Source organism: Natator depressus, chromosome 2, assembly GCF_965152275.1.
Source record: "Natator depressus isolate rNatDep1 chromosome 2, rNatDep2.hap1, whole genome shotgun sequence".
Classification (NCBI taxonomy): Eukaryota; Metazoa; Chordata; order Testudines; family Cheloniidae; genus Natator; species Natator depressus.
Window position 1 is genome coordinate 248,179,079 of NC_134235.1, and position 26,415 is coordinate 248,205,493.

A 26,415-nucleotide genomic window follows, 5' to 3' on the forward strand; every position below is an offset into this window, starting at 1 on the left:
CAAAATTAATAGGTGCATTGATGGTGCAAATCTATGAATATAACACTTTAAGCACCACACAATTCTTAACAGGCCACAAAACAGCAGGTAGAGCATAATACACTACAACACGTTACTGTGGCTCACTGTTGAAGTGCTCTTTCAAAACCTTCCTGAGCCCTATAACTCTGCATCGAGCTCTTCTAATAGCCATTGTGTCTGGCTGTTCAAACTCATCAGGCAGCTGCTCCACCTCTTCCCTCCACCCTGGCAGCAACTTTTCCCTCTTTGCTTCACAGATATTATGCAGGATACAGGAGGCAGCTATAACCATTGGGATGTGTTTTCCACTGAGATCCAATCTTGTGAGTAAACAACGCCAGCATCCCTTAAGTCTACGAAAAATGCATTCAACTGTCATTCTGCATCTGCTGAACTGGTAGTTGAATCTTTCCTTGGTGCTGTCAAGGTAGCTGGTGTGTGTACAGCTTTACAAGCCAGGGGAGCAAGGGGTAGGCTGGGTCCCCCAGGATCACTACTGGCATTTCAACATCACCAATGATAATCCGCTAGTTGGGAAAGAAAGTCACTGCTCGTAGCTTTCTGAACAGTCCTGTGTTCTTAAAGATGTGAGCATCATGCACCTTTCCTGACCAGCCAGCATTGATGTCAGTGAAGCGTCCCCAGTGATCCACCAATGCTTGCATAACCATAGAAAAGCTGCAGTTTCTGTTGATTTGCTCTGAGGCAAAGTGGTCTGGTGTCTGAATATGGATATGCATGCCGTCTATCGCCCCACCGTGGCCCCACAAAGTCATGGGATCTCCTGGTCAACCTCCTCCTGGCCCTAGCTAAAATGGCCATCTATAAAACCAGAGTGAGGAGGTTGGCTGATGGAGTTTCCTGTGATTGTGGGGCCTATTTCCGATCCTCGGTCTGTTCACGTATCCGGGCAGAGTTCCTCTGGGTGGCATCCACTGACTCCCTTGACGCCTTTGAGGAGCAGTGGGCGCTGTCCGGGGTTCTCTGCTCTGTGTCCCCGTCCGGTTCCCTTCTTTTGACCCTTTGACCACACTCCTGTCCCTGTTGTTTCATTAGTTGTCCCCCGGATTTATTTGGTGCCCAGGTCCTGTGGATCCCCCTCTTAGGCTGGGAGGGGATCCTTTAGCAGTGGACGGGCTTCGCCTGCCCACTTCCCGGATCCCAATAGGATCGCCCCGCCACAGTTCGGAAATCCTATTGCTGCAATTTACATCCACTATGTCCTGTGCTCTGCTGAGAGTCACAGTCCTGTGTAACAGCAGATGATTTATGGGCCTACACACTTTTGTGACAACAGCCTCCGCAGTGTATTTTCCAACTCCAAACCAACTTCCCACTGATTGGTAGCAATCTGGTGTTGCAAGCTTCCACATGCAATTGTCACTCACTTCTCCACTGCCAGTGCAGCTCTCTTTGGTGTGCCTGCACTGAAGGGCTGAAGCGAGCTTGACACATGGATCCAGGAATGTGGCCTTGTGCATTCAAAGGTTTTTCAGTCGCCCCTCATCATCCCAAGCCTTTATTATGATGCAGTCCCACCAATCAGTGCTTGTTTCTCCAGAAGCAGTGCTCCACCATTTGCAGCTGCTCTGTGAACACCAACAACAACCTATGTGCCACAGCAATCTGTCCTCCATGAAATAGTCATTTTCTTCGCGATTCGGTTCTTCTTACAGCTCTGCAAATACTGGAGGATTGTGCCTCCTGTGCTTGTAAAACTTATGACACTAGTGCATGGCTGTGCAGGCTTCTGTCACAGATGCTGGACAGTGAGAATGGCCATGGTGGTTCATGGGATTATCTGAAAAAGGCATGAAAATTATGGGTTGTAGATGACATTATGGGATGGAGACTGTTGCATGCTGGGAAGTTGACCCCTTGCTCCCAGTCACCCCGTATGACTCATTTCTGCCCCACCATATGTTGTCAAAACTTCCCAAAAGACACTGTGCTGGACGTTGGTGGCTTGCACACTGGGATACCTACCCATGGTTAAGCGCAGTGTGCGCTCACACAAACACTCCTGGTGAGTACCCGCAGTGCTGGTGCAAGGAGCCAAGTGTGAGCACACACAAGCGATATACTAACTGGCAGCTTTATGCTGACATAACGTGCTTTGACCAAAGATTGTAGTGTAGACATGGTCTGAATTGCTCTCATGTGGGGGGTGTGTGTGTGTGTGTGTGTGTGTCCTTGTGGCTGCATGACTAGAGTAATTATAGTTGTAGGTGTGGTAACTTTTTTTTAATTTCCTTGCTTTTTTGAGTTTTTTGTTTAAGGATCCAATTCTGTCACGGATTCCGTGACTTCAACAGACCTCTGTGACATTTTTGGCTTCATCCCTCTGCAACAGTGGGACTGGAACAGCTGTCAGCCCCTGCCTCAGGAGCAGTGGCCCAGGGCTGGGTCAGCGCCCGGGGATGCTGGAGCAGTCATCAGCGGGGCTCTGTTAATCTCTCTTCTTCCCCCTCCCCTCCCCTCCACCACAGGTTATTTTTAGTAAAAGTCAAGGACAGGTCACTGGCTCCGTGAGTTTTTGGTTATTGCCCGTGACCTGTCAGTGACTTGCTAAAAATACCCGTGACAAAATCTTAGCCTTATTTATTATGTACGAGCAATCTTAACTCACATGCAGCATAGTGCTTTTGTGTATAATTAGTCATGTTTTCATGGTTTTGGTTCTATTTAATTCCCCCTAAACTGGTATTGATTCCAGTTCAGATAGGCCTGAACTAGAACATTGTTTTAAAACCCCTAAATTGGGGAAGTTGAGATCCAGCCTGTGCAGTTTTGTTCCATCTCTAGTTCCTGGGTGACAGCGTTTTGAGGATAGGCCCTTTTGTTGATGATGGATTAAAATATTTACGTACACTCAGTAAAAGAAAAGCTAGGTACAAGCACTTGTTTAAGAGAATATGTATGCTGGGAATTCACTTAGCAACACTATTTATTTTTGGGCTAGAGGGTTGAGCGTTAAAGTTCCACATCAGCATGAAGGTCTCAGGCCTGGTGCTGATAATGCAGTGAGTTATTTGAGGACACTGAATTATTAGAAATGCAGTTACTCAGACAATCTGTTAACCAAGTTTTTCTTTCTGACTCAGATGGTTATCCTCATAACTAAAAATCACATGGCTAATTTTCAGGAAGAGTAGCTGATAAAACTGAATCCAAATATTGGGGTTCTTTTTCTTTTTTTAATTATCTGCAAAGCTCTGCATGAGTTGTTGCTAAATTCAGAATTAAAGACGCTCTACAAAACCTGTTCTAGTTCTCGCTATGACAGTAATTTAAGGAAATAGAAACAAATTCCTTGAGCAGTGTAAAACACCATGTACCTTCAAAGCGCTTATTATCTATTATGCATTTCTTAATATTCTGAAGTGGTGCATGAAGTCCTGAAATATTAACTTTATTAAAAGTATAACTGAATAATCAAAAGGAAAACTTACAGTAATAGGTTCAGAACTTGAGTGAATGTTCTGCAAACCAATCAAACACTTGTGTAACAAGATAATCAAACCTTGTACGAAAATTACTTAATGAAAAGTAAACATCAATTTTAGACTTTGTATTTATATAGACTTTTAACCATTGAGTTGTCTATGTAGATGTTACTATTGCGATTTTCTCTTGTATTTTCTTGCAAGTTTTTATTTGTGTGGGTTTTTTTAGTTCTTTCTTTAGAACCTGGCATAGACATTTTATATCTTTTTAGATTATAATACAGTATTATAAAATCTCTTCTGATATTGTTAAGTGCTGAAACCTAACTAAAGTAAGCTACAAATATACCCTGACTCTTCATTTCACTTTTTTTTCTTCACTCTAATCGATTTATTTTAAACCTGAACCGTGTTTGGAAGGCCTTTTGTAGTATATGTGCAGAGGGGTGGACTGCATGAAAACAGCAGATGTGGGTACGTTTTCCACTGAAAAGAAGCAATTATGTTTAATTAGTCCAAACCTGTGATTTTCCTAATGTTAATAAGTTGCTAAGATGTGGTGGCAGCTTTTAAAAAGTGAACACTGCTGTGGAAATAAAGCCTTTAAAAATGTATAGGATGTGTTTTTAGTGTTTTGTATATTCATGTAATACCTATAACCTAAGATGCAAAATTTTATATAGCTTTTGAAATAAACACAGGGAATATTTTCAATTAGTCGCTGAGCTATTCCATACAGAGTGGGGGTGTGGAGAATAGTTATGTGGGGAGAAAATTTTTGAACTAATCATTTATTTTGAAAGGCTGGAAGCAACTGTTTTCTTTTGCTGCGCAGAGCTATGACTTGAAGTGTTTTATTGCTAGGAGGTCGGTAGGAAAGTAATTTGGGTAGTAGCTGGAGATATTACCATTGGTATGTGGTTGCTTTTGAGTACTTTTTTAAGCATTGCTGTTTTATACATCACATTCAGTGATTTCAGCTAGAAACACATCACATGTTATGTATATGTGCAATGCCTCTAGCCTGTTTGTTGAATGTGAGCATGGGGAGTTTAAAGTGTCTGTTATGTACATGGTAAAGAACTGCAAAGAACGTAACATTAAAACATATGTTTTTGTTCTTTTCCACACTTCTTTAATATTCTAATGATTGAGTCCATCAATCAACAGTTTACTTGTTTAGCTTTTTTTTTCTTGGGGAGGGGGAGGAATAGGGTGGGGACAATGCTGGCAAATGTGTTCTATCCAAATAACTATGCTGCCTCCCTGCTCTGCTGCATGGAGGGGAGTAAATCCACTTAGGGTATGTCTAGTAGTAAGCATCCTTCAGTCTCGAGAGACCATGGGTATTTGCCCCTGAGAGGTAAAGAATTTATTCAGTTGATTTTATGGCAGCTGCAAATGTGGTTGAAGAGACCTGCTCGAGAGAGAGACAATCTCAGTTGCATTTGTCACATTTAAAGGTGGTGATTCAACCCTTTGGGCTCTGCCTTCTGCAAGCTCTTTTCTCCTCCGCTAAGCTGGATGGCTTCCTCTCATAACTCTAAAAAGAAAAAAGAAAAGGAGTACTTGTGGCACCTTAGAGACTAACCAGTTTATTTGAGCATGAGCTTTCGTGAGCTACAGCTCACTTCATAACTCTGGAGACCTTTGTTGAGCTCTTATTTCCAAATGCTGCAGTCTTGAGTGTGATCTTCCCATTTGTCCACATCCATGTCCATTTCTTTGAGGTCTTACTTGCACACATCCTTGAAACGCAATTTTGGGCGTCTTTTGGGTCTTTTTCCAGATGCCAGTTCACTGTAGAGGATGTCCTTTGGGTTGTGCCCATCATTTATTTGGCACATATGCTCAAGCCAGCGGAGGTGTCTCTGTTTGAGGAATGTTTGCACATTGATAAGCTGGCTTGTTTGAGCACATCCATGTTGTTGACTCTGTCTGTCCAGGAGATTCCAAAGATTCGACGAAGACACACATATGAGAGCTGTTGCGCCTCCTTTCCTGATGAGAATATAAGGTTCATGTCTCGCTCCCATATAAAAGTGTGCTGATAACACATGATGATACACGCAGATCTTTGTGTGTTCTTTAATTGTTTTTTTTCATACCCTCTTGTTCAGTCTAGACATTGTGGTGGGTTTTCCAGTGCAGATGTTGAGTTCTGTTTCATGTGAAAGGTTGACTGTGATAGTGGACCCCAGGTATGTGAACTCGTTCACCTCTTCAAGTTCATAGTCGTTGATCTTGATGGAGGGTGTTTCCTCAACTCTTTGGCACATTGTTAGTCTTTTTTAGGCTTCTGGTAAGCCCGAAGTCTTGGCAGGCTTTGGAAAAACTGTCCATTAGTCTTTGAAGATGACCACCTGTGTGGGTTGTCACTGTTGCATCATCAACAAAGAGGAGGTGTTGGATAAAGGACTCCAGAGTCTTGGTTTTAGGTCTGAGTCTTGCAAGATTGAACAGCTTTCTAACAGATCTTGTGTGAAAGTAGATCACCTCAGTTGAGGACCCAAAAGCTTGTTTCAGTGGCAGGGAGAAGAAGATCCCAAACAGAGTTGGGGCAAATACACAACCTTGCTTAACTCCGCTATGAATCTGGAAAGCCTGAGACACTGAGCCGTCGTATTGGACTGTGCTGTACATGTGTTCATGGAAGGATCGAATCATGCTTAAGAGCTTGGGGGAGGGGAGACATCTAACCTTTTCTAGAAGCACGCATAGTTCACTTCTACTGACAAAGTCAGAAGCCTTTGTGAGAGCGATGAAGGCTATGTACAGGGGACTTTTTTGTTGTCTCAGTGAGATCATGTTGATGGTAGACCTTTCAGCTCTGAAGCCGCACTGTGATTCAGGATATATTCTGTCTGCAAGGGTCTGAAGTCTATTCAGGACAACTTGAGCAATGGCTATTCCCATAATACTAAGAAGGGAAATATCGCGATAGTTGTTACAGTCGTTCCTGTCACCCTTGTTTTTATAGAGAGTGATGATGTCTGCATCTTTCATTTCTTGTGCCTTCTTTTGCCTTCTTTTCAGCACAGGCAGAGCAACTCATGAAGATGTTGCAGTAGAATAGGTTTTCTGAATTTTATGACCTCAGAAGGTATGCAGTCTTTTCTGGGGGCCTTTCCAATGCGGAGGCCATCTATGGCAAGGCTAAGCTCCTCGACAGTCGGTATGTCTACATTGCAATTAAAAACCCGCAGGTGGCCCATACCAGCTGACTTGGGCTCAGGCTGTGGGGATGTTTAATTGCACTATAGATATTTGGGCTCAGGCTGCAGGCTGAACTCTGGGACTCTTCCAACTTGCAGGATCCTAGAGCCTGGGCTCCAGCCGGAGCTGGAATGTCTACGCTGCAATTAAACAGACCCGCAGCCCAAGTCAGCTGACCCTGGTCAGCCACGGGATTTTAATTGCAGTGTAGATGTACCTTTAGAAAACTGTAATGGAGACCTGCAGAGGGCTGAGGGGCAAACGGCTAAAGAGGATGCAGTCTTCTCTCTACTCCCACAAGGCTATCTTTCTTCCTCCACTAAATATCCATGTCGTCTCTGGGCCACGTGGAAAAACTGGCTTGCGGCAGGAGGAGAAGCTGCATTCAGCTGTATTCCAGGGTTGCCATCTGTTCAGTTAAGGGTAGGGCTGAAAAAATGTGATATCACAAGGACCCTAATTTGGAAAAGTTACTCCCCCTGTTCCCTCTTTAAAGTAACATAATTCCGGTTAATGTTGTTGATGGAGTTGGTTGAGTAGTTTTTGTCAGATTTAGAATTGAACTATGTTATGCAGCAGGTGTGTAGGTGAGAAATGTGTCAACAGTTGTATTCCCCTCCCAATAATGTATTAAGGCTACATCTTGTTTATTTTTCTTTAAAAAAAAAAATCTGGAAAATCATTTAAATAACATGAAAGTGGTGACCAAAACCTCCATTCTATAGACAAGCACTCCAAAGATAATCTAAATTTGGGACTAATAATTTGAGGAGGAGGAAAAAATCCAAAGATGCACCATACAGATGGAGAGCCCATAAAAACAACCTTCTTTTCCCCTATGCCTTTATCAAATATCTACATTTATGTCAATAGCTTCTCAGGGAATGCAATTACTGACCCAATCCAGTTTCACAGACTTGCTGCTTCCTGGGAGGTTAATTTGTACAGTCCTTTGGGCGTTATTATCATAATAGCTAACATTTTGGGTAATAAGGGTGACTTACTTATTTTTTATTGAAGTAGTGGTTCTGCCATGTGTGGATTTTGGACTTCCCCCTTCCTATTGGGATCCAAACAAAAGCCAAGAAACTCAAAAGTAAAGACTGCTTTTTAAAACTCCTTTGCTTTTCATTGTGTCTGGCACAGCAATATTGCATCCCCTGAGTGAGAATGAAAGATGCTGTGGATTTCAGACTGTTTTGATCTCCATTTTAATCCCTCTACTCCTCCATGTGGCCATCACTGTTCTAATGTGACCAGAGAGATCTCCTTACTATGAGACATTTACTGCTCTGGTATGTACACTCAACAGAGCATGGACCAAAATAATTCTGTTCAAATTCTGCACCTATTGTCTTAGTTCCTGAGCATCTGAGGAGGTGCAGCATGGAACATTTCCTTTGGACTGCTCAGTTGATCTAGTACAGAGAAATTATTTTAATGTGATTCTTTCATATTTAATAGAGCTGTGTGGAGAAGGGTAAGTCCTTTTTTCATGGAGGCTTTCGATACTGAGAAATTTGGTTTCGTTCCAATTTGGAATGAAAACTAAAAATTTCAAAATTCTCAGTGAAATGGAAAGTCCTGGTCCTCTGGGACAGTCTGCCTAATGGGCTGCCCTAGAGCTGTGAGCCCTGGAAGCTGTGAGGTCCCTGACTTGGGGATAGTCTGCCTGCCAGGAAGTCCTAGCAGCCTCACAATGCAGAAACTCAGCAGGTGAGCTGCTGAAGAACCTGGAATCTGGGGCTCCCAGGGCTTACAGGCTCTTGGCTTCCCATCAGCCCACCAAGCTGGCTCCTGAGGAGCCGGGCAGGTAAACTGACAGGAAACTAGATGGGTTCCCAGTGAAAAACTTCCTGCTTTCTGTCAGCGCTCCATGGAACATTTCAATTTTGAATTGGCATTTTCTATCAGTAAAATATTGTTGCATCTGAGAATTTCTGACCCGCTCCAGTATTTAATTTTAAAAGTAATTTGTCAACTAACATCATTTTTAGCACTGTTGTTCCACCAGCAAAATTTCTTTTTTTTTGTTTTTTGTTCCGTTTGTTTTTTCCAATGATATGGTCATATTCACTGGAATTTATTTTCTGGCCTGCTTTATATGGATATATGTCTGTGTATAGTGTGTGAGATTTGTTAATGCACAAGTTTTGGACCACATTCTAAAGTAAGATCGTTATAATTGCCTTCTGCATAATGAAAAATGTGGAGATCTAACACAACATTTTTCTCTTGTAGTCAGACTGTAGGCCACTGGCATATTCAAAAGAGGTGAATTACTGAATGATTCTGTTAATAGTAATTGCAAAATCTTATGGGCTGGCAGCTGATTAAAGGGGTACCATGTTAACCTTTAGTGGTATAATACTCTGTCCATCAGAACAAAAAAGTGTAGGTAGGACTGTCAACTAATTTCGTAAATAATTGCTGGACTTAAATTCCAGATAAGTTAGTGATGATAATGACTCAGTCAACATAAAATGATTTTGATCCTAGATACATTTAAATTGAAACGATTTGGTTGTGAATAATGTGCCCTTCTTACCTTTGTAGGCCTCGGAGTAGAGGAAAAACTGCAGTGGAGGATGAAGACAGCATGGATGGGTTGGAGGCAGCAGAAACAGAAAACACTGTGGAAACAGGTAAAGAGACATACAGTATCAGTAGAGTCCTCTTATCATTTCTCTTCTAGAAGTGAGTGCATGTAGTTATGCAGAAAATTTGTCTGTTTATAAGCAGGAAAATAATCTCTTGCTTTAATATGACACCATGAAACAGACATTTACATGTTTATAAAAATAAGACTGCATTTTCTACCTTTTAAAAATCATCTGAAAGGAAATTCTTCTGTATTTCAAATGTCTGGTGGCTCTTTTGTTTTGATAACTGTACCACTCTCTAATAGAAATAAAACACAGTAGCAGCCATTTGTATATTATCTGCCAAAATACAATGTTGCTCTTTGCCCTATAGTTGCAGTTAACTAAGGAAATTATACCACAGGGATGGCATAATGTTAGCGCTCTCTCTGCAGCTGTTTGAGAAACACCGGTTAATTTGCTAGTCTTGTTGTAAATATTTATATAGAGGTAGCACCCAAAGGCCTTAATCAGGATTTAGACCCCATTGTGCTGGGTGCGGTACAAACATAAAAAAGATGTAATCCCTACCCTGGAGGGTTTACAGTCTGAAGACCAAAACAGATGGGTTAAAACATACAAATGAATGTGATGAAAAATTTCCACAGCTTTGTTAGCTACATGTATGTAGCTCTTGGAAATCTGCCTAGGCTGTAACTATCAGGCAGGGTTTTGTAGCAGTCCTGACAGAAGTGAGCCTTAATAAGGGATCTGAAGGAGAATAAGGAAGAGACTGTATGGATTTTATTGAGGAGCTCTTTCCATGCATGTTGGACAGAGCGAAAGAAAGCAGAGACGTGTTTAAGGGAGAAGCTGCCTGGTGGGCAGTAAAGGCTGGCAGAGTGAAGGCGGGTGTTCACATCAGGATGAGTTACTAGATCAGCTAGGAAGGGTGGGGCTAAATTGTGAAGGGTCTTAAAGGTAAAGACAAGAAACTTACATTTGATGTAGAGGTTAAGGGGGAGCCAGTGGACTTGGGTAACCAGATGAAGGAGGTGATGTGATCAGAATAAGGAGCCGTTTTAGCAGCATTATTTTAAATAGACTTTGGGGGAGCAAAGTTACAGTAGTTGAGGCCATAAAGCAGGAGGTTGTGATAGTCAGGGCCTGAAATTATGAGGATGTGGAGGAGAGATTTAGCGGTGTTGTCTGGTCTCTTGCTACCCATTTGGTAAGAGTTACAAAGTATTGAGGAGACTTTGTGCTCAGGCTGAAGGTTTCAGGGAGTGTTCTGAGGTGTTCAGCAATTCTTACTGATAAATGAGTGGTATTAATGGATTCTGAAGGGTGTCTAGTTCGAAGGGACACTGTCAACAATTGATTTTGTTAGCCTGCCAACACTTAGTTTAGCCTGTTGCATTACCTATCTCATGCACTGGTGGTGTGAAATATTCTCATGCACTGCTCTGATGGGAGCTGGCATGTATGCTCTTCCCCAGGCCCTACATAAGGATGTTTACCAGTAACAGTGGTGACAAAGCAGAAACTGAAGAAGCAGCAGGCACCAGTATCCTTAGGAAAGAAAGGGAGTATAGAGAAAGGCAAAAGCCAGTGTTAGGGGGCTTATTCCTTCACCTGCTTACTTCCCTAGTCCTTCTCGCATGAACAGAGCAACAGTACCCGAAGTCCAAAGGTGCAAACAATTCGATGTTTATTGGGGTGAACTGCCAGCAAGCATGATTCCAGTTTCCTTCCTTAGTGTCCCCCTTCCCAGCTCTGACATCACAGAGCCTTACCTGTGTCCCTGTTCCCATTTCCCCCCCTTAGCAAAACATGATTCCAATTTCCCCGCCCCCATTCCCTGTTCCCATTTCCCGCCCTTATTTCCTGATTGACTGCAGACTATATAGTAAAACTTGAGTTCTGCTTAGCTATACCTTAACCTCTCATTTTACTGAAATTTAACTAACCAACCCTAACATATTATAAAATGATTATTTAACCAATTATATCCCACCACCTTAATTAGTTTACACCCAGCAAAATTAATTATACAGCAGACAGAAACAATCACAGAACCAGAGACCATGCAAATAAACAATAGCAAAGTGGGAACTATAATGACAAAACAATACAGAAGTGAGGATTTCACAACTACATCTATAAAGACATAAGGGTTTCCCAGCTGTGTCTATTGATAAGTGAGTTATTACCTAACAGAAAACTATCAAGCTAAACTTCTTTTTACATCCTCTAGGCTCTTCCTTTTCTCTGGAGGTGATTGCCTTATTTCAATGTGACTAGTTTGGAATGTGAGGATGTGACCCTATGCTTCTCAGCTTATGGCTGCCTCTGCTGCTTAACCAGAGATCTTAGCCTAAGACTGTCACAGGGCCTCAGACTGTCACAGTAAAAGAAGGCCCTTACGCCAGCAGACAGTGATTTTGATTCTTTCTTTCTTTTATACCTCTATAACTAGCCAAGTGATAAGAATACACCTAAATTCTTAGAGTATAGGTCTTTACAGACAGGCCTGAATATCTATCTATATCCTAACAGCCAGGTCTACACTGTAGAGTTAGGTCGACGTAAGGCAGCTTACATCAACCTAACTCTGTAAGCATCTACACTAAAATGTAGTTCCCACCAATGTAACTCACCCACTTCACCTCCAAGAGAAGTGTAGTGCTTAGGTTGATGTAATTAGACACTGCATTACTTACTTTGACTGTTACTGCCTTTCAGAAGCTGTCCCACAATGCCCCACACTGACACTCCTGGTGAAGATGCGCACTGCTGACACAAGGAGTGTAGTGTGGACATGCAAAAGTGATTTAATTACTGTGGCGACTGTATGTCAACGTAGCTTAGTGTAGACTTGCCAAAGCCTAAGCCTCCTTGTTGCTTTGTTCTCACACTTGCCCATTACACACAACCCTGCCTCCCCACTGGAAACACCCTTGTAAACTTTATCAGGGGAATAGAAAATGTTTTGTTTGTTTTTTTTAAAGGAGGTAGAAAAAATCTGTACTGATACATTACTATTGAAAAGGTGCTTTAATTACTACATTGTTCTGGCTATACGCAGTCATGTTAACTAGTTTACCAACACTCCCTGTGTCATCAGCATAGATCTGTGAATAATGAATTTGTTTGGAGGAGAGGCAGACAAGAAGGAATACTTCACTTGCATCCCTTTTGGAGTCTCAAAGATCCTCCCGTTTACCCCATATCTTCCATCCTCTTGGTTGCTATCGGCCTGACTCTTCTTTATGCTAAAGCCCCTTTACACCATTCTGGCAGTGTATTTAAAAAAAAAAGCCTTATTGTAAATGCGCATGTCCAATATCTCTGGACATGAGGGACCAAACGGGACTTAAAGGAACATTGTCAGTTTAAGTAGTTTGGGGAATATTGACTGCTAAACGAAAGTTAGACTTGGTTGGGGAGGGAGAGAGCAAGCAGGTAGTCCTAATTAACTGGTGTCAGGGTTCCTTCCCCACTCTGAACTCTAGGGTACAGATGTGGGGACCCACATGAAAGACCCCCTAAGCTTATTCTTATCAGCTTGGGTTAAAAAATTCCCCAAGGTACAAACTTTGCCTTGTCCTTGAACAGTATGCTGCCACCACCAAGCGTTTTAAACAAAGAACAGGGAAAGAGACCACTTGGAGATGGCTTCTCCCCTAGCCCTACACATCCCCTTTCCTGGGGAGGCTTGAGAATAATATCCTAACCAATTGGTTACAAAATCATCAAAGACCCAAACCACTGGATCTTGGAACAATTGAAAAATCAGTCAGGTTCTTAAAAGAAGGATTTTATAAAAAAGGGGGAAAAAAAAAAAAGAAAAAGGTAAAAATCATCTGTGTAAAATCAGGATGGAAAATACTTTACAGGGTATTCAGATTCAAAACAGAGAGGATCCCCCTCTGGGCAAAACCTTAAAGTTACAGAACACAGGAATAAACCTCCCTCTTAACACAGGGAAAATTCACATAAAACAAAAGATAAACTAATCTGCCTTGCCTGGCTTACCTATACTGGTTGCAATATTGGAGACTTGGATTAGGATGGGTTGGAGTAGATGGATTTCTGTCTGGTCTCTCTCAGTCCCAAGAGAGAACAACCACATAAACAAAGAGCACAAACAAAAGCCCCTCCTTCCCTCCCCCCCTCCCAGATTTGAAAGTATCTTGTCCCTTTATTGGTCCTTTGGGTCAGGTGCCAGCCAGGTTAGCTGAGCTTCTTAACTCTTTACAGGTAACAGGATGTTGCCTCTGGCCAGGAGGGATTTTATAGCACTGTATACAGAAAGGTGGTTACCCTTCCCTTTATATTTATGACAACTGGTTTTTAAGATTTGCTATCCTATGACTTGCTAGGATTTGAATAATTTTGGCAGAAATGTTTTCAGGACCAATGAACTTTTTAATGTACTGGTCTGGAGCTAATAAGCAGGGGAAAAAAAGTGATACCAGTTAGCTGTTAATCGTCATATATAAAACTATTTTCTATTCATTAAACAGAAGGAGATTTTAGTTGTCAGTGTGTGTGTGTGGTCTGTGTCATTTTATTTTTTTAAAGGCTCGTTACTGAGATGGGTATCCTTTTTTTTATGTGGTTGTTTAGCTTAAAAAAAAAAGAGAGAGAGAGGAAAAAATGGACTTTTGCAAAAACTTCACCAGTATTTCCTAACAAACTATTTTAAACTGGTAATAGTATTGTAGTAGGGTTTTTAAATGGGCCCTTGAATTTGAGAGTTTAGAATGAGTTCATGTAAATATAAAGGTGTAATGTGGCCTTGGGCAAGTCACTTCACCTCTCTGTACCTCTAGTCTGCTTTCTTCTCTCTCTCGTCTATTTAGAATGTAATCACTTTGAGGCAGGGACTTTCTCTTGCTGCATGTTCATACAGAGTATGGCACAATGGTGCCCTGATCTTGGTTGGGGCCTCTAGACACTACTGTAATACAAATAATAAGTAATAATAGTCATATGTTGTTAGCATCAATTGAATTCAGAGTAATCCACATTGCTGTCAGACAGGGACATGAGGAGGGCCCTACCAAATTCAGGGTCAATTCTGGTCAGTTTCGTGGCCATAGGATTTGAAAATTAGTCAATTTCAAGTTTTCAGATGTTTACATCTTAAATTTCAGTGTTGTAACCATGGGGGTCCCAACCCAAAAGGGAGTTGTGGCGGTGGGGGTGTCTCAAAGCTGTTGTCGGAGGGCTGCGGGATTGCCACCCTCGCTCCTGCAGCCGCAGGAGGTTCCTGGAGGTGGAGGTGGGTCTGATCTCCCTGCAAGAGCAGCTGTGCAGGGGAAGAGCAAGTCCTGTCCCTCCCCAGCGTGGGGACTAGCAGCTGGAGCCTGGGGAATGGTAGGAGCCCCTGGCTGAGGCGCCTCCAGCCCTGACCCTCCCTCTCCCTTCCCATAGCTAGCTTTCCAGGGGGAGGGCTTATTTCACAGTCCATGACACGTTTTTCACAGCTGTGAATTTGGTAAGGCCCCAGACATGAGAGACAGGAGGAAGGGGTATTCCCCCCCTTAAGGCAGGAGGTTACCCCACAAACCCCTATTCCAGTGATTTTCAACCTGTGGTCTGTGAACCCCTGGAGGTCTGCAGACTTAAGATTTTCAAAGGGGTCCACACCTCCATTTGCAATTTATTAGGGGTCTACAAACAGGGTTGAGGTAGAAAGGTTGAAAACCACTATCCTATTCTTTAGACCCACCGGGAGGGAGATTCCCACAGTGGAGAAAGCAGAGGGAACGTGTCTCCCATCTCCTGAAGGGAGCAGAGGGGGAAGATTCCCCACTTTCCCCTACCTCCCAGAGTGAGATTCTGCACATACTCCCATCTCCTGGTGAGAGTTACCCCCGAAGAGTTTCAGAGTAACAGCCATGTTAGTCTGTATTCGCAAAAAGAAAAGGAGTACTTGTGGCACCTTAGAGACTAACCAATTTATTTGAGCATAAGCTTTCGTGAGCTACAGCTCACTTCATCGATGAAGTGAGCTGTAGCTCACGAAAGCTTATGCTCAAATAAATTGGTTAATCTCTAAGGTTCCCCTGAAGAGTGTTGCCTCAATGCTGATGACGTGCTAACAACCCACTTATCTTACCACTGCATGTATTAAATTTAACGTAATGTTCACCAGCAGACATGTACCAAATCTATGAGAACTTTGTTTAAATGTTTCAGAGTGGTAGCCGTGTTAATCTGTATCAGCAGAAAGAACGAGGAGTACTTGTGGCACCTTAGAGACTAACAAATTTATTTGAGCATAAGCTTTCGTGGGCTAAAGCCCACTTCATCAGATGCATGCAGTGGAAAATGTTGGAACCTGTGTGTGCGTGTGTGTGTTACAATAATGTGCATGTGCCAGTGTTTATATGTAGCAAAACCATTGCATTAATATTTAGTAAGCAAGTAAACATGTTATAAACAAGGAAAAAACAGGTACTAAATCCATCAGTTTAGAATTCCAGTAAGTGAATACTACTGAATCAGTTTACCAGTAGCATTTATTACAAGTATCTGACAATCAAACTATCTGAATAGAAATGTGAATATATGTGTACTCACTTAGAGGCCAAGAAAGGTACATTAGGAGTTTAACTCGTGATAGCAGCCAAGTTGCTGGAAACATTGAGTTTTAAATATAGGTATTGCAAGAAGGAATGTTGCATCCAGAACTTTTTTATTTATATTTAAACTAGGGGGTCCATGGTTTTCAGCTTCTGTAGTTCAAGCTTATTGTGTGCACCCCACAAACTTTCCACCCTCCCACCCCCCTCTGTTTCAGGGCCTCCCTGAAACTCTCTCCCTTTGTGTCCCTCATCCTTCCCCCCCATTCCAGGGGTTCTGTGCAGCCACTTTCACCCCTCCTCACATGCCAGGGGGTTGGTGTGCTCTCCCATTTTCCCCTTTCCTCATATACCAGGGTCCTCTATTACGCATTCGGATATCTTTAATTCTGAACTCCCACTGGTATTTCTTGGCATATATGCCTTTTCTTTGATGTGCAAACATTTTACATTTTTTAATGCAGAAAACTATGCTAGTGATACTTTACAGCTGAGATTAATACAAGTTGAACCTCTCTAGTCTGGCACCCTTGGGACCTGACTGGTGCTGAACCAGCGAATTTGCCGAATCACGGGAGATCAATGGAGAGTGCCAGCGGGTCCGCATAGGTCCGGGGAGCAGGGGGTGCTGCAGCATCCCCAGGCTTTGCGCCCAGCATGGCCACCTGCCTGTGGGCCCCGCTGCCACCCAGATTTCTGGCCTCTGGCCCCCCACCTGGGGACTCTGATGTCAGTCCCAGCCACCAGCCTCAGGTCCTCCCCCTCCATCCTGGAGCTTGAATGCCATGAATAAGCTGTTTGCGGCGCTCTGGAAGTGCTGGGATGGAGGAGGAGAAGTTGAGAAGCATGGGGCCGGCGTGTGAGAGGTGCTGGGGAAGGGGGCAGAGGGGGAGCTTGGCGCCAGTGGATGCTCCACACCCACTAATTTTTCCCGGTGGGTTCACCAGCCAGCCAATGGGAGCTGCAGGGATGGTGCTTGTGGGTACAGGCTGTGCATGGAGACCTGCTGCCCCCTTCCACCCAAGGGGCGCACAGAGACATGCCAGCAGCAGCCGGCCGTAGCCACTTCTGGGAGCGGCTTGGGGCCGCAGCATGCAGGCAGCCTGCCTGAGCCCTGCTGCGCCACCGGTTGGGAGCTGCCTGTGGTAAGCGCCTCCTGGCCAGAGCCTGCACCTCACACCACAACACTCTGCACCAGCCCAGAACTCCCTCCTGCACCCAAACGCCCTCCCAGACCCCACACCCCCTCCATTAATATAGTAGAAATGTGTGGCCCGTGACGACTTACCAAAGTTCGTGTAGTGGCTATTGCCCACCCCTGCTCTTGACTCTAGCATCTGTCTAACCTTTCCTTTTTCCAGCTAGCAATAACATGGCAATCACTTACCATAGAATCACAGAATATCAGGGTTGGAAGGGACCTCAGGAGGTCATCTAATCCAACCCCCTGCTCAAAGCAGGACCAATCCCCAACTAAATCATCCCAGCCAGGGCTTTGTCAAGCCTTCCCTTAAAAACTTCTAAGGAAGGAGATTCCACCACCTCCCTAGGTAACGCGTTCCAGTGTTTCACCACCCTCCTAGTGAAAAACTTTTTCCTAATATCCAACCTAAATCTCCCTCACTGCAACTTGAGACCATTACTCCTTATTCTGTCATCTGCTACCACTGGGAACAGTCTAGATCCATCCTCTTTGGAACCCCCTTTCAGGTAGTTGAAAGCAGCTATCAAATCCCCCCTCATTCTTCTCTTCCGTAGACTAAACATCCCCAGTTCCCTCAGCCTCTCCTCATAAGTCATGTGTTCCAGTCCCCTAATCATTTTTGTTGCTCTCCGCTGGACGCTTTCCAATTTTTCCACATCTTTCTTGTAGTGTGGGGCCCAAAATTGGACACAGTACTCCAGATGAAGCCTCACCAGTGTCGAATAGAGGGGAACAATCACGTCCCTCGATCTGCTGGCAATGCCCCTACTTCTACATCCCAAAATGCCATTGGCCTTCTTGGCAACAAGGGCACACTGTTGACTCATATCCAGCTTCTCGTCCACTGTAACCCCTGGGTCCTTTTCTGCAGAACTGCTGCCGAGCCATTCGGTCCCTAGTCTGTAGCAGTGCATTGGATTCTTCCGTCCTAAGTGCAGGACTCTGCACTTGTCCTTGTTGAACCTCATCAGATTTCTTTTGGCCCAATCCTCTAATTTGTCTAGGTCCCTCTGTATCCTATCCCTACCCTCCAGCATATCTACCTCTCCTCCCAGTTTAGTGTCATCTGCAAACTTGCTGAGGGTGCAATCCACACCATCCCCCAGATCATTTATGAAGATATTGAACAAAACTGGCCCCAGGACCGACCCTTGGGGCACTCCACTTGATACCGGCTGCCAACAAGACATGGAGCCATTGATCACTACATTGATCACTATTTCACTACTTGTGAAATTCCACCACCTCCTGAAGAATCAAGAAATGATGGGTTATAATGCTCCTATATTTTGCTGTTGTCTGCCAGAGTATTGTGTATTTGGAGTAATTTGGGGAGTCTATTTAACAGTATGTTTTAAAAGATTAAGGGTACGTAGAACCTGGAATGTGCGCTCTTTTTGGGTATCGGTATAAATCTAAAGAAAGAAATAACAAAACAAATACATCCTAGTATCCTCTGTTGGTTCATTTTTCTTTGAGGGTTTTTTTGTTTGCTTCTGTCTAATACTGAGCTCTTGCTTCTATTCTCCTGTTGGTAGATCATTTTCTTCCTGTGTTAGTTTAAGCAAATTTCCATCCAAAGTATATTTTGCCTTGGCCTTGGTTCTCCCTTTAGGTTTCCCGAAATTGAATTCTACATGCTGATCCTTTGATCATTGTCGTTCCTTATCAAAACTTTCATAAATTACTCACCTCTTCTTTAGAATTCACAATCCTTCCTGTCCTTGTGTCACTTGTAAATGTTGAGACCGTGCAGATTGTCCTTTCTTCCACATCACTTTTGTATAAATGAAATAAAGTTAGTGCTACCAGTGATTCTTGTGGGAAACTCCTCCTCATAAATCCAGCAAGGAGGATTTTATTCTATTTACACTAAAGCATTTGGCACTTTACCTACAAATTCTTAATCTATATAAGTCCCTATTCCTCTATGTTGTATGGAAGCTTCTGGTTTGATACTTGGGAAAATGCTTTACTGACACCTAGAAAATTGTGTCAGCTGATATTATTTACCCCTCATTATTTTATATCTTTGGTAACCCTGATACAGTGCCCAGTGACATTTGTCTGGCCTGTTGTTTTTTTGCTAGACTCATGTTGATGACTTCTTGATGATGTGTGCTCCTCTAATGCACTTTCATCCTTGGACAAAGCCTATGAGCATCAGAGGTAAATAGTTCTCAATCAAAAATCGAGAGTGTCACCTGTGGAACAAACTTGCAGAGAAGATCAGACGAATTTAGAATTTGACCAGGATCAAAGTTTGCTGCAAAACCCCTCTTCTCTAAGGGTTTGTCTACACTGGCACTTTACAGCGCTGCAACTTTCTTGCTCGGGGGTGTGAAAAAACACCCGCCTGAGCGCTGCAAGTTTCAGCTCTGTAAAGTGCCAGTGTAGACAGTACACCAGCTCTGGGAGCCCCTCGTGGCGGTGCTGCGACTACACAGCCACCTTAAAGCGCTGCCATAGCGAGCGCCTTAATGTTGCTAGGGAAGATGTGCCGTAAGAAAAGATGTCCCAACATAGTCCGCTCATTGGACAGAAGAAAAGTCAAAACAAAATAACTCTCTCTCAATACCTACATGTCCCAAGCAGAGTTTCCGATCAGGGAAGGGAAAACAGCAGAAATTTCCTCTGGTGCAAGCCTAGCTTTTTGAAGTCAGTGGCAGAAACTCTCATTTACTTCAGTGGATCCAGGATTTTACCCATGAAGTCCATTAAGGAGCTTGCCATGCAGCCATAACTCACCTAGGAAGTGTTCATAAACTACAGTGATGGACGCTATCGAAAACCCTAAAATAAATGAAAGCTAGCTTTTCTCATCACTGAGGGCAGAGCATAATTTGCATATAGATTTAAACATATATTGCATAAAAGAATGCACCAAGATTATATGTACAGCCCCATATTGTATTTATATCTTTATGCTTCAGAGAGGTAGCCGTGTTAGTCTGGATCTGTAAAAGCGGCAAAGAGTCCTGTGGCACCTTATAGACTAACAGACGTATTGGAGCATGAGCTTTCGTGGGTGAATACCCACTTCGTTGGATGCATGTAGTGGAAATTTCCAGAGGCAGATATAAATATGCAAGCAAGAATCAGGCTAGGGATAACTAGGTTAATTCAATCAGGGAGGATGAGGCCCTCTTCTAGCAGTGGAGGTGTGAACACCAAGGGAGGAGAAACTGCTTTTGTAGTTGGCGAGCCATTCACGGTCTTTGTTTAACCCTGAGCTGATGGTGTCAAATTTGCAAATGAACTGAAGCTCAGCAGTTTCTCTTTGAAGTTTGGTCCTGAAGTTTTTTTGCTGCAGGATGGCTACCTTTAAATCTGCTGTTGTGTGTCCAGAGAGACTGAAGTGTTCTACAGGTTTTTGTATATTGCCATTCCTAATATCTGATTTGTGTCCATTTATCCTTTTACGAAGGGACCGTCCAGTTTGGCCGATGTACATAGCAGAGGGGCACTGCTGGCACATGATGGCGTATATTACATTGGTGGACGTGCAGGTGAATGAACCGGTGGTGGCGTGGTTGATCTGGTTAGGTCCTGTGATGGTGTCGCTGGTGTAGATATGTGGGCAGAGCTGGCATCAAGGTTTATTGCATGGATTGGTTCCTGAGTTAGAGTTACTACAGTGTGGTGTGTAGTTGCTGGTGAGAATATGCTTCAGGTTGGCAGGTTGTCTGTGGGGGAGGACTGGCCTGCCTCCCAAGGCCTGTGAAAGTGAGGGATTGTTGTCCAGGTAGGATTTTAGACAGCTTACAGCCCTTTTTCCATTGTAGAGAGGTGAAGTATGTAATGTAGATCTCCTGTCTTATTTTAGTAAAGTCCGTTTGTATGTTCACACCTCCACTGCTAGAAGAGGGCCTCATCCTCCCTGATTGAACTAACCTAGTTATCCCTAGCCTGATTCTTGTTTGCATATTTATACCTGCCTCTGGAAATTTCCACTACATGCATCCGACGAAGTGGGTATTCACCCACGAAAGCTCATGCTCCAATACGTCTGTTAGTCTATAAGGTGCCACAGAACTCTTTGTTGCTTGTATCCTTATGTAATAAGGTGTAAAATTAGAGATCCAATGACGTTTTTGGTATTTTTTTTGAAGTGTTGAAATACATTCTTTATACAACTATTTTTATGTTTCTTCCAGCCAGTGGAAAAACTGGCAGAGCCAAGCGAGCTAGCTATTAAGGAAAGTGTTCTGGTAATTTGTTTATAATAGGAGAAAAGAGAAACAGAACAAGGACTCAAAGCGGGCCACAAGAGGTACTTGGATTTAGATTAGCACAAGAATTTCTCAGCAGCCTGATTCTCCTTTTTGGCTGCTGATGTGAAGCGCACTCAAAATGGGACTGAAAATGGAACATTTAAAAGCCTGAGATTTTCCTTTTGGCTGCTCTAGACCACTCACCTAGGTTCTTCTGTTGTGTGAACAAAAATATTTTTTTCATTAGGTAAAATCCCATACTTCTAAGCAAATCCAGAAAGTAGTGGGGCTGGCTTTGTGGCTTTTCTTTCTGAACTAGAACCATCTAATTTTTCTGCCTTTCTTCCACTGAACATCACTTTCACAGTTGTTGTATCTGCAAGTGTACCACCCTTGGACACAGTGTGGCCAGAAATCTTGAGGTTTTTGAATGGGTTCTGAGGAACAAAGAGACTCAAACTCCTTCTCTGGCCAAAACCAAGGTTACCCAGGCGTGGTTTTGGTGTATTGTGCATCGTATCGGTAATGGGTCATGGGGAAGTGTGCTTCAGTAACTCCAGGCTGTATGTAGTGCATTGAATTTTGGAACTTGTAAGATGCATCTCCTTATCCTGAATGTGGTGAAATAGAAGGTTGACTGCAAGCCACATTTTTGCACCTTTTGAATTAATACTTTTCTTCTCACCACTGACTGTCTTGACTTGCTGTTTTATGTTTTGTTTAGATTATAAGTTTTCTGAGCCAAAGACCTGTCTTGATTTTTGTAAAAGTCATGCATTCTGGTAGCACTGCATAATCTTAATAATATGGAATTATAATTGCATTGAAATATTTTCATACAAAAGAACCATAGAATATCAGGGTTGGAAGGGACCTCAGGAGGTTGTCTACTCTAACCCCCTGTTCAAAGCAGGACCAATCCCCAATTTTTCCCCCAGATCCCTAAATGGCCCCCTGAAGGATTGAACTACAACCCTGGGTTTAGCAGGCCAGTGCTCAAACCACTGAGCTATCTCCCCTCCATGAAAAAATGAAGTCTGGTCTCTTCTGTTACATACCATAATCTGTCTCAGATCACAGACTTGTTTCTCCATTTGACATTTGGCCAGTGTCAAAAATTTCTCTCCCCACACTCCCTAGCCATTTTAGGGTCTTATTGGAAATCCTGGGAGGCAGGCAGGCACAAGCCCACCCACATCTAAAAGGCCCCTCCTCCCACTGTGGGGTCACAGTCAACAGAATGCAGTGTGTTTGGCTTCCTCTGACAAAGAGATTGACTTCTTAGGGTAAACTGGCTGAGGATGATCAACATGGTTTATTATATTTTGGTTTAATGAAAATTTCTTTATTCTAAACATTTTAGGTTTGTCTCTACACATTCATTTTTGTCTGAGACTTTGAATTTAATCGGCTAAAATGCTACAACAAAGGGGGAAAAACTGATGGATACAAATATTGCCACTCTCTATACAATGCTCTAATGTTGCCCTTGTGTGTTTAAAGTGCTTCTAAAGAGACAAGGTGGGTGAGGTGATATCTGTTACTGGAACAGCTTTTGTTGGGAGAGAGGGAAGCTTTCAAGCTTCCACAGCACTCTTTTTTCTTCTGGACTGGAAAAGGAACTGTCACAGCTAAATACAAGGTGAACAGATTGTTTAGCATAAGTAGTTAACACATATTTCAAAGGACCATTTAAGGGAAATGCCCCTCCAGTCATAGGAGGCAAAGGAAGGAAGGGGGGGAGAAAAGACAAGGTGCTGGGAGGAGTTAGTGGGTTATAAATTGGTGTAATACACCATAAATCCAGTGCCTCTGTTCAGTTCATGATTTTCAGTGTCTAGCAAAGTTATGAATTTAAACTCTCATACTTGTCTTGTGCAAGTTTTCTTTGAAGATGAGGATTGAGAGATCAGTTATAGAGTGATCATTTTGTGAAAAGTTCATCCACAGGTGAATAGGGTGTTTTTGTCTCATCATTTTCCTGTGAGAGTTCATTTGAAATTGCAGGCAGTGTCTGGATTCACCCACATAGTTGTTGGGGAATTTATTGCACTGGATGAGGTATACTACATGTTGTGATAGGCATGTGTAGGACCCATAGATCTTGAAAGGTGTGTTGTCGGAAGTGTTGATCATCATAGCAGTGGAGATTGTCTACAGGTTTTGCATCTGTTGTTCTGGCAGGGTCTGGTATCGCTTTGAGGTGGTGTATCCTAATCTGTGGGGAGCTTGCTTCTGATGTGCTTAGAGGAGCTGTGGGGGTGTTTGAAGGTCAGAAGAGAGGGAAAGATTTATTTCAGGATGTGATCCCCATTGAATATGGGTTGTAATTGTTTGATGCCCCGTATGGGTTCCAGTGTGAGGTGGAAAGTGACAGCTAGGGTTGTGCAGTTGGAGGGGGATTTATTTCAATACTGAAGCAGATTCTCTTGAGGTATTTGGGTGTCTTATTCCATGATGCGATTTACTTCTCTGGTGAAGTGTCCTTGTTTGGTGAAGGCAATTTTAAGTGTGTTAAGTGTATATCCCGGACTTCCTCTTCAGAGCATATTCTGTGGTATTTGAGCACCTGGCCGTCGATAACACATTTTTTGGTGTGATTACTGGATCTGTGAAGTTGTGTGTGGTGATCTGTAGGTTTTTTTTATATAGTAGTCACAGGGTTCCATTCTTGAAGCTGATGGTGGTATCCAGGAAGTTGATGCTACTGTGGGAGTGTTCTACAGAGAGTTTAATGGATTTGTGGTGGTTGTTGAAGTTGTGGTGGAAATCTGTGAGGGAGTTTTTCTGTTCAGAGGATGAAAATATCATTGATGTATCTCAGATGTGTCATAAACTTTGTGGTGCATTTGTCCAGAAATTCTTCCTCAAGGTGGCCCATGAAGGGTTTGGCATACTGGGGAGCCATCCTAGTGCCTGTGGCTGTTCCCATGGTTTGGACAAAATGTTTTGTTGTTAAATTTAAACTTGTTATGGGTGAGGGTTAAATGGATGAGTTTTTAATGGATTATTTTTAATGAAGTTGACATGTTCTAGTCATTCATCAAAGCATAAACAAAATCTGAAAGTGGATAGTTGGAACCTTTTTTCTTTATTCCAGTGCTGTTTTAAGCAAGCATATGAATAATAAAAATATATAATTACGAGGTATCCAAATATGTATTTGGAAAAGAATCCTAAAAACTTCACCTTGCTGGGATCAACGGATTTGCACAAGATGAAAATTTGTGCTTAGGATCTACCAAAAACTAAACTATAGTTTGAGTGGTGTGAAACCGAGAAAAAAGTTTTATTTCATGACTGGTGGGAAATTTACACTAAGGTATGCTGTATTGGCTGGCTAAATAATGTGTGTGTTTGTTAAATGCAAACATATGTTTTAATACAATATATTAAAGCTTACAAATTTAAATGCACATAAATGGAGAAATAATTTTTCATTTCCAAATAAAGTTAGTTAATTCATACTGCTATGCTGGATTAACAGGGCAATAATACATTATTATACATTGTGAGTGAAACCCATGTTTTTCCAATGGGGGGGGAGAGAAATTTAGGCTATTTTAAAAAAATGAAAACTTATTATTAGCAGTCCTTCAAGAAAAATGGTTGCAGATGTGCTTGTAGATTTAATTGTTTGTTGCTGTGTCTGAATAATGTGGGGGGAGGGATAGCTCAGTGGTTTGAGCATTGGCCTGCTAAACCCAGGGTTGTGAGTTCAATCCTTGAGGGGGCCATTTGGGGCAAAAATTGGGGATTGGTCCTGCTTTGAGCAGGGGGTTGGACTAGATGACCTCCTGAGGTCCCTTCCAACCCTGATATTCTAGGATTCTATGAATAAATATTCACAAATTTCAAGCATTTCCTTGAAATAAAAAGGCATTCTTTTGTTAAACAAAAATTGGTCCTCACAGAGGACCATTCATGCCAAGTTTTGATCTTTAACCCCTGCACCGCACCCCATTAACTGTGCTCTTTAAAAAAAAAAAAAAAAAAGTTTGAAATTTCCTTGGCTAGAAACTACTTTTCAAACTCAAATATAGCAGTAGCTATCAGCAAACGTGTCCCCATCCATGCACACTAATATACTGGGATTTAGTACAGTGGTTTCTGAGTGCCCAGAATGCTTGCTGGTGTTCCATGGAGAGTTGCTTGGTCACTGGGTGCCACCTTACCTTCCTGTTTCCAGGCGCTCACATTTTAAATTCACCATCAGGAATCCTTGTCACTACTGCTGCTACACCATCTTCACCTGTCAAACAGCTTGTTTACCCTAGAGCATTTGGAGTATTACTAACAGTATTGTAATCCTCTAGCATGCCTGTAAAACACCTTGCCCTAAACACAACTTCTTGCAACCATGCATAGGTATTCATACCGCTGTTGCAGTCACACTTGTTTTGACAAAGTCTTGCCATCATTGTTTCCTGCAGCAAGTCACAGCCAGTGTGGACAGCAAGTGAGAGCACTGCAGTTCAAGAGTACCGTTAGCGCTCCTACTGTAATCTGTCCAGTGCTTCTGTCTACCCTTCAGTGACAGGTCTGGCAGCTCAGACTGCATTGGCTTTATCCCATCAGGCTGTTTCTACCTGTTCTGTACTGGCTGCATGTAGGCCTGAGAACAGCCTGCGCCTGTATTTATTAACAATTCAGTGCTCATCTAAATAGTAATAAAACTTTTAAACACTCTATTATTATTATTATTAAACATTATTTAACAAGTTTTTAAATGTTTTTTTTTTGTAGAGGCTTTACAATACTTTCAGTTGGAATATTTTTAACATTACATTTTTAAAAAATTAGTCAAAAGTAAACTTTCAGAATACAGATCTTTTTCTTTGTTTTGTTCCCCAGCTCTGGGGGGTTTGTGTGTGTGTGTTTTTTTTTTTTTTTTAAAGGCAAAGGTAGTAGTTGGGATGGTGCTGAAAAGTCTGCTTTTAAAGGGTTCTGCATGTGTAAAATGTATCTACTTTGCTGTGAGCTTACTCAGGCAGCCTCCAGAGAAGCACCTCCTGTTTTCTCTCTTGGGTCCCTGACATCCAGAAGAAGGGAGGTTAGTAATATAACATCAGAAGATACCTTTTAATCACTATACTCCCACAAAGAAATGTTTTGTCAGTTAGTAGCTTTCCAGCC

General features: G+C 42.6%; 1 protein-coding gene across 2 annotated transcripts in view; it reads left to right on the forward strand.

The window, feature by feature from the left end:
• KMT2C (lysine methyltransferase 2C) overlaps positions 1–26,415 on the forward strand; it is a 328,020-nt gene that overhangs the window by 70,029 nt on the left and 231,576 nt on the right. For both annotated transcript variants that reach the window (XM_074946303.1, XM_074946304.1), the window contains exon 2: positions 9,240–9,328. In XM_074946303.1, coding sequence (XP_074802404.1) covers positions 9,240–9,328 — 89 coding nt within the window. The remainder of the gene's footprint in view (positions 1–9,239; positions 9,329–26,415) is intronic.